The following is a 12,252-nucleotide window of genomic DNA, read 5'->3' as shown; positions in this document are numbered from 1 at the left end:
CTAACTGTAAGTATCATAGTCAATTCGTAGCAGTAACTGTAAGTGAAACCAAAAACAACTGGAAACCCACGATGGCTTCAAGATAGGGTTAGAGGGGCGGTAGTCCCCCATTGTCATATTTCGAACTTGCAGTTACATAGCATTTGCCAAGATCCGCTTCGTCCCATTGTTCAACAGAAGAAAGACGATTCCATTGACTGTAAGCGAGTCTGCACAGCTCAAAAATTTAGAGTATGAGCTTACAGGCTTTAAATTCGCCACCGCTTATCGCTGTGGCTGGAGCAGCGGTGCTGTCCGCAATTCCATCGCTTCAGGCGGTTGGCTTTTCTCTTGGATCTTTGCAGCTGCTCAACGCTGCCGCGTTCGCTACGAACGTCGCAGCTGTTTCTGTGCCAGGAAGGATCGATGGTCAGCAAGATGCCGAAATGCGTAAAGAAGTATTGAATCCCGCTGAACCTGGATCCGGAAATACCTCTTCGAAAGACAATGAGAGTTGTTCAACCTTTTCAGATGTTTACTCGGCGTCGCGGGGTCGCACTCTCGTTTCCCCAGCTGGGTGGGCGTTCGCAATCTGGGGCCCAATCTACCTAGGCGAAGCGGCGTTCTGTCTGGGTCAGTTTTCTGTGCAGCCATTGCAGACTGTGCTACCACAAATTTCGGCTCCGTTTATCGCTGCCAATCTCTGTCAGAGTCTGTGGTGTGCTTCTTTCAGGCCTTCGTACAACAAGGGCTGGGCCAAATACGTCAGTGCGGCTATGTTGGGAGGGACAGCCGTCGCTCTTTCCCAAGTTCATGCTGCCGTGCCTCCCGGACTTGCTGGCTATTTTGTTCCATTGACAATGCACTTCGGCTGGGCAACCGCTGCAACATTGGTTAACCTGAACGGTTGCGTAGCAATGTCTGACGTTTCCGATACTTTCGTGATCGCGACGGGTCATGCGTCAGCCCTGGCAGCAACAGCGTTGGGTGTGGGTGTCACATTGACGCAAGGATCACCTGTCTACGGTTTGACAATCGCCTGGGCGTTAGCGGCTTGTGCGAACGGAATGAAACAGCGTGAGACAAAGACCCCTCTGCAAAAGGGTATGATGGTTCAGCGGACTTTGTGCATGGCAGGATCTACCCTATGTGCTGCTGTTGCCACTGGCTCCTTCTTTTTCTAGGAGAACGGCTGAATAGTTCGGAATCTTACAACCAGAGCTTGATCCTACTTTGGTTTGTTCTTATATGTATCCGCCATTTCGAACGGAACTTTTCCATTGATATGGCTTCAAAGGGGCTTGTACACCGAGTGGCCCTGTCTCTATCTTTCTTTTGCATTAGATTGAACTATATCATTCATTTACAGGAGCGTCTACATTAGCGAAGTCATAGGCGCTTTACCAAAGCTTTTTTAGCTGCGAAAATGGCTTTTGACAGTGACATAGATCCCACATTGCGAAGCCTAGCTTTCTCTTGTGCTGTTTAGCATGCGCTGGATAGAAGATAGTTGCAGCCATTTTGGAACCAATCCCGTTTGCAGTCGGGAAAAGTCGAGAACCGAAACTGTTTTTAAAGTTACTTATTGCCCCAATCTTGCTGGACAGGGTCACGTGCCATCTACCGTCGGAGTACCAAAAGGTTGCGATCCCAGGCAAAACCTGTTCCTCAACCTTTCATCCTCCGAATCATAGCTAACCTGCTTGGCATAAATTCTTCGAGCAAAACCAAATTGAAAATAATTGCCTCGCTTTCCGTTGCCGTCTCTTCACAGAATCTCTGCCTACAGTTAGCAGATAGGTAAATTCCCCATCGAAACCCGATCTGCCGGTGTGAATTGTTCACACCACGAACATGACGACGGGCGCCTCCGAAGCAAGCTCGTTACTACCAACAAACGTTGCCACGGCGTTTTCGACCGAAACTATGGAACCACCACCCCAGTCACCCTCCAGGTTTTCTTTCGCCAAGATCGCTGGGTTCTGTCTACTTGCTGCTGGAGCTGTTGGCGTCGGATACTCGGCGTGGCTTTTAGATGTGAAAGAAAACACTGAAAGCTCGCTTGCAGGAACTCCGATCGAAAGCAGTGAAGCACACACAATCGTCGAGTTGGAAGGAAAATCGCATGGAAAGTCAAAAGAGAAGAATCAGCTTAGTACCTGTGAAGATGGAATGTATTCGAAGCGCACTTTGAAAATGGCGTATGAACTGCCATTCCATTCGTTGTTTAAAGATACGAAAGGACAGAAGAAATTTGAAGCGTCCTCGGTGACCGTCAAAGACGGGTTTGCGTATGCAATCTGTGATTCTTCTTGGTCCATTTCAAAATTTGGAGACGAGTTGCAACCCTTCGGAGAGAAAAATGTTCAAATCGGAGATCCTAGTCGAGAAGAAGAAGACTCCGGCTACGAAGCTCTGTTTATTGACAACGATATTTTCTATGTTGTTCGGGAGTCCATCCAATCTACTGACAAGACCTACCATGCTATTATTGAGGAATTGTCTTTAGGAGAAGAAGCTTACGAGGTTGTTGAGCAATGCCCTGCTGAGTTTGAATTTGAAGGTGCGGCTCGTTTGTCGTCCATTGTCTAAAAACTGCCTCTCTATCGAAGATATCTTACTTTTGCTCTCCTATCCTATTCAATAACTCCAGGTGACTCGAAAGGCTTCGAGGGTGCTATTGCAGTGCATGACTTGAATGGAACTTTGACAGTCCTCGGTCTCTGCGAAGGCAACTATTGCTCCGAGTCAAAAAAAGACGACAAGGGACATGGGATGGTGGTGGCGATGCAGAAAGGTGTATCGGACGACGGCTCTTGCGAGTGGAAGACGGTTACGACCATCTCTATTCCCAAGACAGCGTTTTTCGCAGACTATTCAGCTATGACAATGGACAAGAAGGGCAAGGTCGCTATTTCGTCTCAAGAGGAGAGCCAGCTTTGGGTTGGAAAATTGCTTGGCCAAAACGATGCTGGACTATGGGACATTTTAAATATCGCGTTCGATCCCGACCATAAAGACAAGCTTTTCGACTTTCCTAAAAATGATCAGTGCGCAACCGTTTATTGCAACATCGAAGGAGTTCACTGGATCGGCGATGATATGATCTTGGCTGTATCAGATAAAATGAAGAGCAAAGGAAAACAGGATTTTCGTTGCTTTGACAAAGACCAATCTGTCCATGTGTTTGTCCTTCCTTAGAAAGCTGAAACCGGATTTCATTTACATTAGATCAGGTGATGGTATGCTAGGCAATAGAGAAATTACTTTTCAGACACGTTTTGTTTTATGTTACAGTCAATGTAATAATTGTTGGGCATCAAGCTTTACAACCCTAGAATTGGCAACCTCGGTAGACGCAGGGGACGGGGGGGGGGGGGTCTGTTGGCTCTCGACGAATCACAGAGTGTGGCACAGCTTATTTTCGAATTTACTGTTAGATATGGCTATCCAAGTACTGTCCATTCCTTGTCGTATTCCTTGTCGTATTCCTTTCTCGTCCAGCTACCCAGCTGTATTTTTTGGATTCCATCTCGATTCTTCTGCTGCGAACAGAGCCTTTTGTCGGTTCTGTGCGGGGCACGATCACTTGCTTTCAATATTTTTTTGACGCTACAAGCTTTTTCTTCGTTTCCACTTGTTTTTCCTACGAGCAGAAACAAAAAATACTATGTGGCGGCGTTTCTTAAGCCTCTTCCTGACATTCTTGACGGTCGGTGTTGCGGCGGAGGAATCATCGATTGTAACGGGCAAACCTCACGAGGCCGTTTTGACCTTGACCAATGCAAACTTTGCCAAAGCCATTGACGATCCTGCCAACCCCAAGTGGTTGCTTAAGTTTTATGCTCCCTGGTGTGGTCATTGCAAACGACTGGCACCAATTTTGGACCAAGTTGCCCCAGAAATCGCGGGTAAAATGGCGATTGGCAAGGTGGATTGCACCCAGGAAAAGAAGCTATGTAACCAGCACAACGTCAAGAGCTATCCCACACTCAAATTTAGTCTCGACGGACATCTCTTTGACTATCCCGGAGGAAGAAAAGAAGGAGACATAATTGCGTTCGCGAACAAGATCAACCGTCCACATGTGCAGATGATGGATAGTATGGATTCCGTTATGGAATATCTCTACAAAGAATCAGACGAAGGAGTGGTTTTTGTGGCTCACCACCCGGCCCTTCAAGGCGATACAATTGACGAACAAACGCAGAGTACATTGATGACTCAAGTTTTCTCTCAGGCTGCTCGAAAAATGCAAGCGGAAGGACATTTTCTTTTGCTTCAACCGCATGCAGATGTCTCGTCGCTGGAGCAGAAAGGCGAGGCTCCGTTCATTTGCCGTGTGGAGGCGCACGTGGCACCTCGCTGCGTCGAAAATGTTCAAGATATACAGACTTCTGCGTTATTAGACTTTGCTAAGGCGGCCAATGTAGCCACCGTCACTGCACTTGGACCTCAAAACTTTCACAAGATCGGTCGGAAGGGGCGTCCTTTGGTGATTGGAGTGGTTGACTCGTCGAAGCCGGAACAGATCGAAGACGCCAAGCAGCGTTTGACTGCTTTTGCAACCACTTCAGACGTGCGTGACAAGTACTACTTTGGTTATTTTGACGGCAAGCAGTGGCAACGGTTTTTGACACAGTTTGAGGTTCTCCCGGAAGACTTGCCACAGGTCTTCCTCCTCAATGTCCCAAAAAAGGTGTTTTGGCAGAATGCAACGTATGGTATGGACGTGGAAAATTTTATGGCCGCAGTAAAAAGCGGAAGTATATCGTCTCGCCTTGCTGGCAAAAGTGGGATTGAAGGGGCTTTGCAGCGTTTGTACTATGCTATTGCAGAGAACCGCCCTTGGAGCGTTATTCTACTCGTTCTGGTGGTGTTGGCACTGGGTGTTGGTCTGGCATCGTGCATTGTTCCAGGCGACGACTTGCGACCGCCGTATAATCGCGAAGTTGCGAATGCAGCTGTTGCGGAAGCAAAAGCCGATGACCAAGCAAAAGAGAATGCCAATGAAAATGAATCAAAAAAGGATAAATAAAGTCCAGCTTTGAGGTTGAAAGAAAGGGGATTGCGTTCTTCCTGTTTTGTATTTCCGTCAATGGAAAGCTTGAAATAAAGTAGAAATTATTGTCGTCACATGTGTAACTGCATGACCAGAAAAAGGGCGTCACAGTTGGAAACCGGAAAACATCTCAGTTCCAGCCGGTCGCCACCGAACCTGTGGTGGTAAAGCTAGTAGTTCGATACCAGTTGCTCGAAAGAAGTCGAAGTAGTTTCAAGTGTGTAAGGCTCCAGAAAAATGGGCTCCCTCAGTTACAGTTAACAGGAGTGCAAATTTACAGTCCAGCAATCCGCACAAACAGAAACACTCAAAACTTTCACTTTTGCTGTGAACTGTACACACTACAATCGTGGGTTCTTCTCTAGCATGAGCAAATGAAAATGACATAGCAAAAATTAGTTTGTCATTTAAGGAAACACTGTCGCCGGCGTCGCTTCATACTTATATGTCTTGGAAAACTGCAATCCCTCTTTTCCGATGAAATGAGGTACTACGACATGTTTTGTTGATGTTGAGTTTCTCAGAGCTCTCGCTCGCTACTATCCCTTATCAGTTGTTCCGTCACGTTTGCAATTCTCACGATCCTTGGCATTCGGAAGTTGAAAATTTTCTGAATGCCAATACATTGGGTATATACTCGACCGGTCACATCGCCAGAATCAAAGTGAACATATCCCCTATTTTACTCACAAGCATGAACGTTCGTGAAAAATTGAACTGGAAAGATACCAATCTTGCTTTGTTCGGTTCAGACCTTGAAAAGAAAATCAAGGCGGCGGCTGCAGATAGTGAACCACAATGGAGCAACATTGGTACATCGGTGGCGTTGCATATTTGGCGTATCGAACAGTTTATGGTCAAGCCTTGGCCAAGCAACAAACACGGAAAGGTATGAAAAATGCAGACGTGACATTAGGAACACCTATCAAGTTGCGAGACCTTACAGTGTATAACTTGGTCGTTTCCTTCCAAGTTTCACAAAGGAGATTCCTACGTCGTCCTGAACACATACAAGCCAGAGCCGAGCAAGCCAAAGCTTGCTCATGATATTCATATCTGGATCGGAGACAACAGGTAAGAAGCTGTGTTTCCAAAGAAAACGCTCATTATGAGCTTTCTAAATTGTAGGAGAGTGAATACTGTCTATATGTTCGCTTACTGCGCGGTATACCAATGCGTCGATAGCTCCCAAGATGAATATGGAACAGCAGCGTACAAAATGGTGGAACTCGATGACAAGCTTGGCGGTACTGCTGTCCAACACCGCGAAGTTCAGGGCAAAGAATCTACCCTGTTTCAAAAATATTTTGGGAATCACTTAACCTATTTGGAAGGTGGCGTTGAGTCTGGCTTTCACCATGTGGAGTGCAGTGCAGCGGAACCTCATTTGTACAAGATCAAAGGAACTCGCAAGTCCGACACACTGCGCCTAACCCAAGAGCCTGTACGCCGCAATTCTCTTAACACTGGAGATGTCTTCGTTTTGACGGCGGGGGAAGAGGCCGTCTGGATTTGGGTGGGCAAAGAATCGAATCAGGACGAACAAGCGAAAGGTGTGGAAGTGGCACAGGCCTTCTGCAAAAAAGGAAACGTGATTGTCTTGAATCAGGGCGTCAACGACAATGAAAAAGAGGCCACCGAGTTCTGGGCCTTCTTACCGGGCAAAGTTGCAGTTTTAGGACCAATCAAAAAGTCGGTTCGGGTACAGGCTGCCGACGAGAAAGACAATAAAAGCCGAGCTTTTGTACCGGTCCTTTTTCAGATACCGGAGCAAACCGGTGGCAAGCTTCGCAAAGTGGCCACCGCCAAGAAGCAACCGGTCGGGCCAACCCGGGACATGCAATATTTGTTGCCGCGTTCAACGTTGCAGAGCAAGCACGGCTATTTGCTAGATACAGGCTTTCACATTTTCGTTTGGTTGGGCAGCCAGGCACCTACTATCTGTAAGGCAAATGCTATGCCTCAAGCGCACATGTACTTTTCGTCTTTTCGACGCCCCTTGTTGCCTTTGACGGTTGTCAAAGAACGACAGGAGACGGATTTGTTCCAGGAACGATTTCACGAAGCTGGTAGCGCGGGTTGCGCTTGTGTTCTCATGTAGTTGTCGTCAGTGCAGGGGGGACGTTCGGGGGGCGCCGCTACGAATGGATTAGCGAAAGCCAGAAAAACGAGAGAATTAACACTAAAGGAAAATCATCTTTGTTCGAGCCTACTCTTTACTGTTAGTTTCTCTGGATGCGAATCATTTTCGGAAACTCATGACATGCTCGAAAGAAAACGAGCGTACGTATGTATAACTGCACGGGAGAAGTGGACAGGGGCGTTTGGGAGCTGCTCAAAACCTTTACAGAATTTCACTCGTTGCGTTGGTGGCACGGAGGGCCGGGACGTTACTCGCCCGGAAGGAGAAATGAAATGCTACATACACGCCACTCCAGCTTCTCTCTATTACTAAACGTAAACCGTAGGCGGCTACAAGGGATGGGAGAATCAATCCGCATTTTGAAACATTAGATCATTCTTTATCCGAAAGTTGAGAATGGCATCATCCCACCGAATGCCCTGGTTAGCCGTTTTTGTCGTATGAAAAACACACAGGCTGGTCGGCAGTTTAGTAGTAAGTTCCATCCGATTTTCCCTGGGCGTCCAAAACTCCGGTCCAGTAGCTCTTTTCAAAGTTGGCTTTGTAGTTGACGTCGACCTGCACTTCGAGGCTTCCACCTCGCTGACGCACCGGGTAGGTCGGGACACCACTGGGAGTGAAGGCTCCTCCGAGAAGTTTGCCGATTCCGGATGGGCACCAGGCTCCAACAACGTCACCAGTCTTCAACGAAAACTTGGTTCCCAGAACGGGGTCTTGGATAGTTCCGTCGGGGTTGACTTTACCGAACGAAAGGGGCTGGTTGACCGGAGGGCACTTGTCTCCGAGAGCGTAGACGGATCCTTTCTTGTCGACGGCGATGCAAATAGCAAGGCCACCGGCAATTCCGGAAGTTGCACTTCCGGGCTTTGGAAGCTCACTTAGAGGAATGCAAGGAACATACTTCAAAGCAGGCTTGAAAAGTCCAGCCATATTGAGAGCCGTGGAGCTCTTGGACTGCAACGCAAACAAAACGAGAGGCGTCGAAGTACGATTCAATCGTGGCCGTGAGAAAAGGATGGATTGTTCGAAATCGGGAAAACTCCACGTTTAAAATTCCACTTACCGCAGTGTTCAGTGGAGCCGTAAAGGCGGCAACCGAGGAGATAAGAGCGACAACAATGGCGAGCTTCATGGTTCTGTACTTGACAACTGCAGCAAAAATTGCAATGAGCAGAGAAATTTTGGGTGAGAATATGGTGACCACTGGCCAGAGTCAAAATCAATATACAATTTTCACAAAGAACTCCGTGTACGTCAAGCATCGTCGCAAAAAAACTACCGTCGGAAACAAATCTCGTCAGTGCGAGGCCTCGAGGGCTTCTCTACGAATGACGAGATCTTCCGGCAGGGCGCAAAATCACTTTCCAATTTTGATGACCCGAAAATCGAGATTGTTCTTATCCCGCGGACGTCCCACATCGCAATCGTATTGTTTCGTCTATTGTATATATACTTTCCGAGACTACTATTGACCGACCGGATCCCGCAGACCACAATTCTCATGGTTCCACACGCACCTTACCGAGTAAAATTTGGGGACCACTGCGGACCACACGGGGCCCTGAGAAGGTCGCTCCGTTCCTTCGTGGAAGGGCTCGTAGAATCCTACGTATGACGATAGCGACCTTTCGCATCAACGTTGGGCAATCCGGGAACGTCAACCTCCAGGATCGGCCTTCAACTTTCGTTCCCTGCTCCGTCTGTACCTATTTCTGTACGTCTGAAGGAAGGACCGTTCACGCCAATCGGCGCGCATGAAATAGTCCCTTTCGCGCGGTGGAGGTTTTCTCCCTGATACGTTCGGACCCAACAACAGCAGCTCTGGACGAAACGAAAGCCCCTACCCCTTCCTAACCTCGAGGGCAGTAGCCCTTTCCACTGGGGGACCCCTGGGGGACATCCCTGGGTGCAACTCACGATGATTGTCGTTTCTTCGCTGGGCTCTGGAAGGACGTTGCGAGAAAAACTACACTTACACCGATAAACGCACAGTGCGTTTGGTCGGACGAAATCATCATGAAGTCCTCACTCTCTCTGTGTTTCTCCGTAACGCTGTGTTTCTTTCTCGCCGCGTCGGATGCGTTTGTGGCTCCCACCAGCGGGGATTTCGGCCGGGCCCGGCGAGCCCCGCGTCGTACCACGTCGCTGCGGATGGGTTTGGATCTCGTTACCTACTTGCGAGCCGAATGGGTATCGGCGTCCCTTTTCACGAACCAAACCCCTCGTTCCGCGGACGTTGCCTTGCAGCTCGGTAGTGAGGACGGGCGTGTCGTCACTTTTTTGCCGCGGACCATTCGGGAAATCATCACGTCCTCTTCGGAAAAAGACGGCCAGCTCACCGTTTCGGCGCGGCGTCAACTCAAGCAGCAACAGGAACGACGAGGCGGGTCAGCGACTATTAACTATGTGGATCAACCGTCGGATGATTTGCGGGAAACACCGGACGAATCGGTCGATGTGGTTGTCAGTATGCAGGCGGCAGCCAAAATGGAGGAAAATGGACTGGACTGGAAAAAGAGTATCCGAGAAGCGGCGAGAGTCCTAAAACCGGGTGGGCGCTTTTTGTTCGTGGAACAAACGGAGTTTGGGAATGAATCGTATCTGGCGTACGTGGAAGATTTGATGAGTCTCACCGGTGAGGTCCCGGAAAACGAGGAAGAGCGCTTTCCAATTTTCTCGGAAGTAGGCTACGATGATGTGGACCTTGTCATTACACCCCATATTGCTGGAGTGGCAGTGAAAAGCATGGAAGCCGGCATGACTTCTGCGGAGCGAGCAAAGAAAGAATCGGAAGAGGAAAAGCAACGGATCGCAGATCTTTCTATTACAGCATACGAACGTGGCATCAAAAAGCGCAAGAAAAAGAAGAAAGTCAAGAAAGAGGAAGAAGCAAGCAGCAAATAATTTTAAACCCTATACACCCTCACACTGACGAGAAAAAGCAATAGTTAACAGATTTTTTCCTTCCTAGACTCCTTCATACTCGCGAAAAAAAGCAGTATCGTACAGCAGTGATGAGGCATTACGTAGAGAAAGGCGGCCATCGTCGTGCCAGTAGAGCCGTTACAATCAAGGGCAAGGTAACAGTTGCAACCGTTAAGGCGACCTCGACAAAGGCACTCACTTTACGCAACTGATCATCACCATGATCATTCTTCCAGAAGTATTCTTCTTCTGCTTGAATGAGATATGCCATCAATGTATCTGGCGGCAGGTTGGTGTCTTCTTGCATTGCTGCAAGCACAGTAGCCGCATTTTCTCGAAAAGCTTCCCAATCCCGCTCACTTTCCAACTGATCATACCAGGTCCCCGAATGGTGTGTCACTATGCAATGATCGCACGGCACAGGGTTGCAGGTCGCAAGTGACAAAGGAATCTCCTCGTGGGCAATGATCTGGCCGCCAAGTCGTGGGTCTTCACAGCTTTCAGGGAATAACAGCGAAGGTGAACTAGGAACGGAAGAAGGGACAGACAAGAAACCAGAGTCTGTCAAAGAGGCTTCGTTGGATCCATCACCATTCAAGGGAAATGTTGTGTACACGGATGGAACGGACATCATGCCACATAGTGGAAGATCCGGGTACAATTCTGTCAAATGAGAGGAGAAATGTGATGGTAGTATTGGCTGACTGTGAAAAACTTGTTCGTCCTCAGAAGAGACGGAAGGAAGAATGGTAACGCCCGCTTCAGTTTCTACGGAGTCTCTAGGACCCGTTTCCACTGGGATGTCAATCCTATTTTGTGAACGGTCCCTTGAGCAGGCGACATCAATAAAAATAGGCAAATCTGACACTTCGCCGGTTCGGCGAATTGTGTCGACTGATGACAAACTTCTTGACTGTGAGTTGATTGCTTCGCTCTGCATGACCGACAACCTTATCCGAAGGGCTTAAGCGTGTCGTTCAATCCAATCCGATTCCAGAAACGCATGGAGAGAGCCACCCATCTAGAAATGGGGATGGCCACGAAATCTTATTCACTGTCAGATCTCATAATTCGGTATTTACAGTTTCACCTGCCAGTTGACAGTGTAATTTACATCACGCTTTTCACGTCGGTCATATATAAACCTAGATGCAGAACCCTATGATATCTTTGATTGCTGCACCGTCAATCGTCTCGATGGCTCCAGAGTTAGAGCTCTAATCTAGTAGGGCAGGGCGGGCGCCCAAGAAGCCTTTATTATGTTCACTGACTCTTGAAACGGCACTTTGCCTCCGAGCTAGACGGTAAGCTTCCCGTTGCAACTGTAATACTTTTCTCTTTTTAAACAACAAAAAAGAACAAAATTGGTTTGCGTACACCTGACTGTAAATCCAATTTTGTCCAGATATTTGCACAACTAAAGCGAGAGAAACAAAGGACTATCGATCACGTTCGCGTTCGAAAAGAAATCATGGCATTAGAGGAAAGCAACTCGACCGTTCGATTCTGGCTACTGTTTACAAATGCGACGATGATGATCGCATGGGCAAGAGTGCTTCGAGTAATTTTTCGAAAGTTTGACTCTGTGCGCGACATTGATCAAGATGTTTGCTTGCAAGACATGACACCGGACCTTCTCTTGGCGCTAGCTGCCTCGTTCTTGGAGCTTGCGAACGCTTTCATTGGAGTCACAAGGTCGAAGCCAAGCCAGGTGCTTTTGTTTTCCGCTGTTCGGTACGGGACTGAACTATTGATTTCCCCTATGCTGCCATCTTGCAGTGATTGGCAGCATATCCTGACTGTATTTTGCTGGAGTGTTGGAGACACTATCCGGTTTGGATGCTTTGTCTTGGACACTATGGTACCAGGTGGCCGCCTCGCCAAATCGGTTCGTTATACTGTTGGTCCTCTCATTTTTCCATTTGGCGCAGCGAGCGAAATGCTCATGGTTATTTCTGCAGCCTCGAGGGGAAGACCGATTCTTTATTTAGTTGCGGCACTCTGGCCATTAGGTTTTTATCCTCTGATGAAGCAGCTCTTGCGGCAAAGGAAAAAGTTTTTCAACGTTCAGTATGGACAGAAAGAAAAGAAGATAAAATCTGTTTAGAGACGTGATTATGAAGGAGATCTATTTATCACGTAG

The 12,252-nt window shown here is 48.0% G+C and overlaps 5 protein-coding genes across 5 annotated transcripts; 4 read left to right on the top strand and 1 right to left on the bottom strand.

The window, feature by feature from the left end:
* Nucleotides 1-210: 210 nt before the first annotated feature.
* Nucleotides 211-1,163, top strand: PHATRDRAFT_42787 (predicted protein; the record flags this gene model as incomplete). Its single annotated transcript, XM_002177185.1, has 1 exon — nt 211-1,163. The coding sequence occupies exon 1, from the start codon at nt 234-236 to the stop codon at nt 1,161-1,163; it is 930 nt and encodes a 309-aa protein (XP_002177221.1). The 5' UTR covers nt 211-233.
* Nucleotides 1,164-1,685: 522 nt separating this feature from the next.
* On the top strand, nt 1,686-3,272 carry PHATRDRAFT_42786 (predicted protein). Its single transcript, XM_002177184.1, has 2 exons — nt 1,686-2,542; nt 2,633-3,272. The coding sequence occupies exons 1-2, from the start codon at nt 1,834-1,836 to the stop codon at nt 3,178-3,180; spliced, it is 1,257 nt and encodes a 418-aa protein (XP_002177220.1). The 5' UTR covers nt 1,686-1,833; the 3' UTR covers nt 3,181-3,272.
* A 536-nt stretch (nt 3,273-3,808) lies between these two features.
* PHATRDRAFT_9171 (predicted protein) lies at nt 3,809-4,087 on the top strand (the record flags this gene model as incomplete). The annotated part of the gene is made up of 1 exon (XM_002177183.1): nt 3,809-4,087. A coding segment is annotated over one exon (279 nt), but the record flags the coding sequence as incomplete, so codon positions are not given.
* Nucleotides 4,088-5,735: 1,648 nt separating this feature from the next.
* Nucleotides 5,736-7,142, top strand: GEL1 (gelsolin; the record flags this gene model as incomplete). Its single annotated transcript, XM_002177182.1, has 3 exons — nt 5,736-5,930; nt 6,015-6,115; nt 6,227-7,142. 3 exons carry the CDS (start codon nt 5,736-5,738, stop codon nt 7,140-7,142), a joined length of 1,212 nt encoding a protein of 403 aa, XP_002177218.1.
* A 510-nt stretch (nt 7,143-7,652) lies between these two features.
* Nucleotides 7,653-12,145, bottom strand: PHATRDRAFT_9046 (predicted protein; the record flags this gene model as incomplete). The annotated part of the gene is made up of 2 exons (XM_002176686.1): nt 7,653-8,084; nt 12,086-12,145. Coding segments are annotated over 2 exons (492 nt in total), but the record flags the coding sequence as incomplete, so codon positions are not given.
* Between the last annotated feature and the right edge of the window lie 107 nt (nt 12,146-12,252).

Source organism: Phaeodactylum tricornutum, chromosome 1 (assembly GCF_000150955.2).
Source record: "Phaeodactylum tricornutum CCAP 1055/1 chromosome 1, whole genome shotgun sequence".
Classification (NCBI taxonomy): domain Eukaryota; phylum Bacillariophyta; class Bacillariophyceae; order Surirellales; family Neidiaceae; genus Phaeodactylum; species Phaeodactylum tricornutum.
This window is presented reverse-complemented; position numbering and strand designations above follow the sequence as displayed.

Bases quoted from the DNA above. Each gene is read 5' to 3' on its own strand.
- PHATRDRAFT_42786 (XM_002177184.1), top strand. From the start codon at position 1,834: ATGACGACGGGCGCCTCCGAAGCAAGCTCGTTACTACCAACAAACGTT. The intron at 2,543-2,632 runs GTGCGGCTCGTT...CAATAACTCCAG, and splicing joins TGCTGAGTTTGAATTTGAAG to GTGACTCGAAAGGCTTCGAG.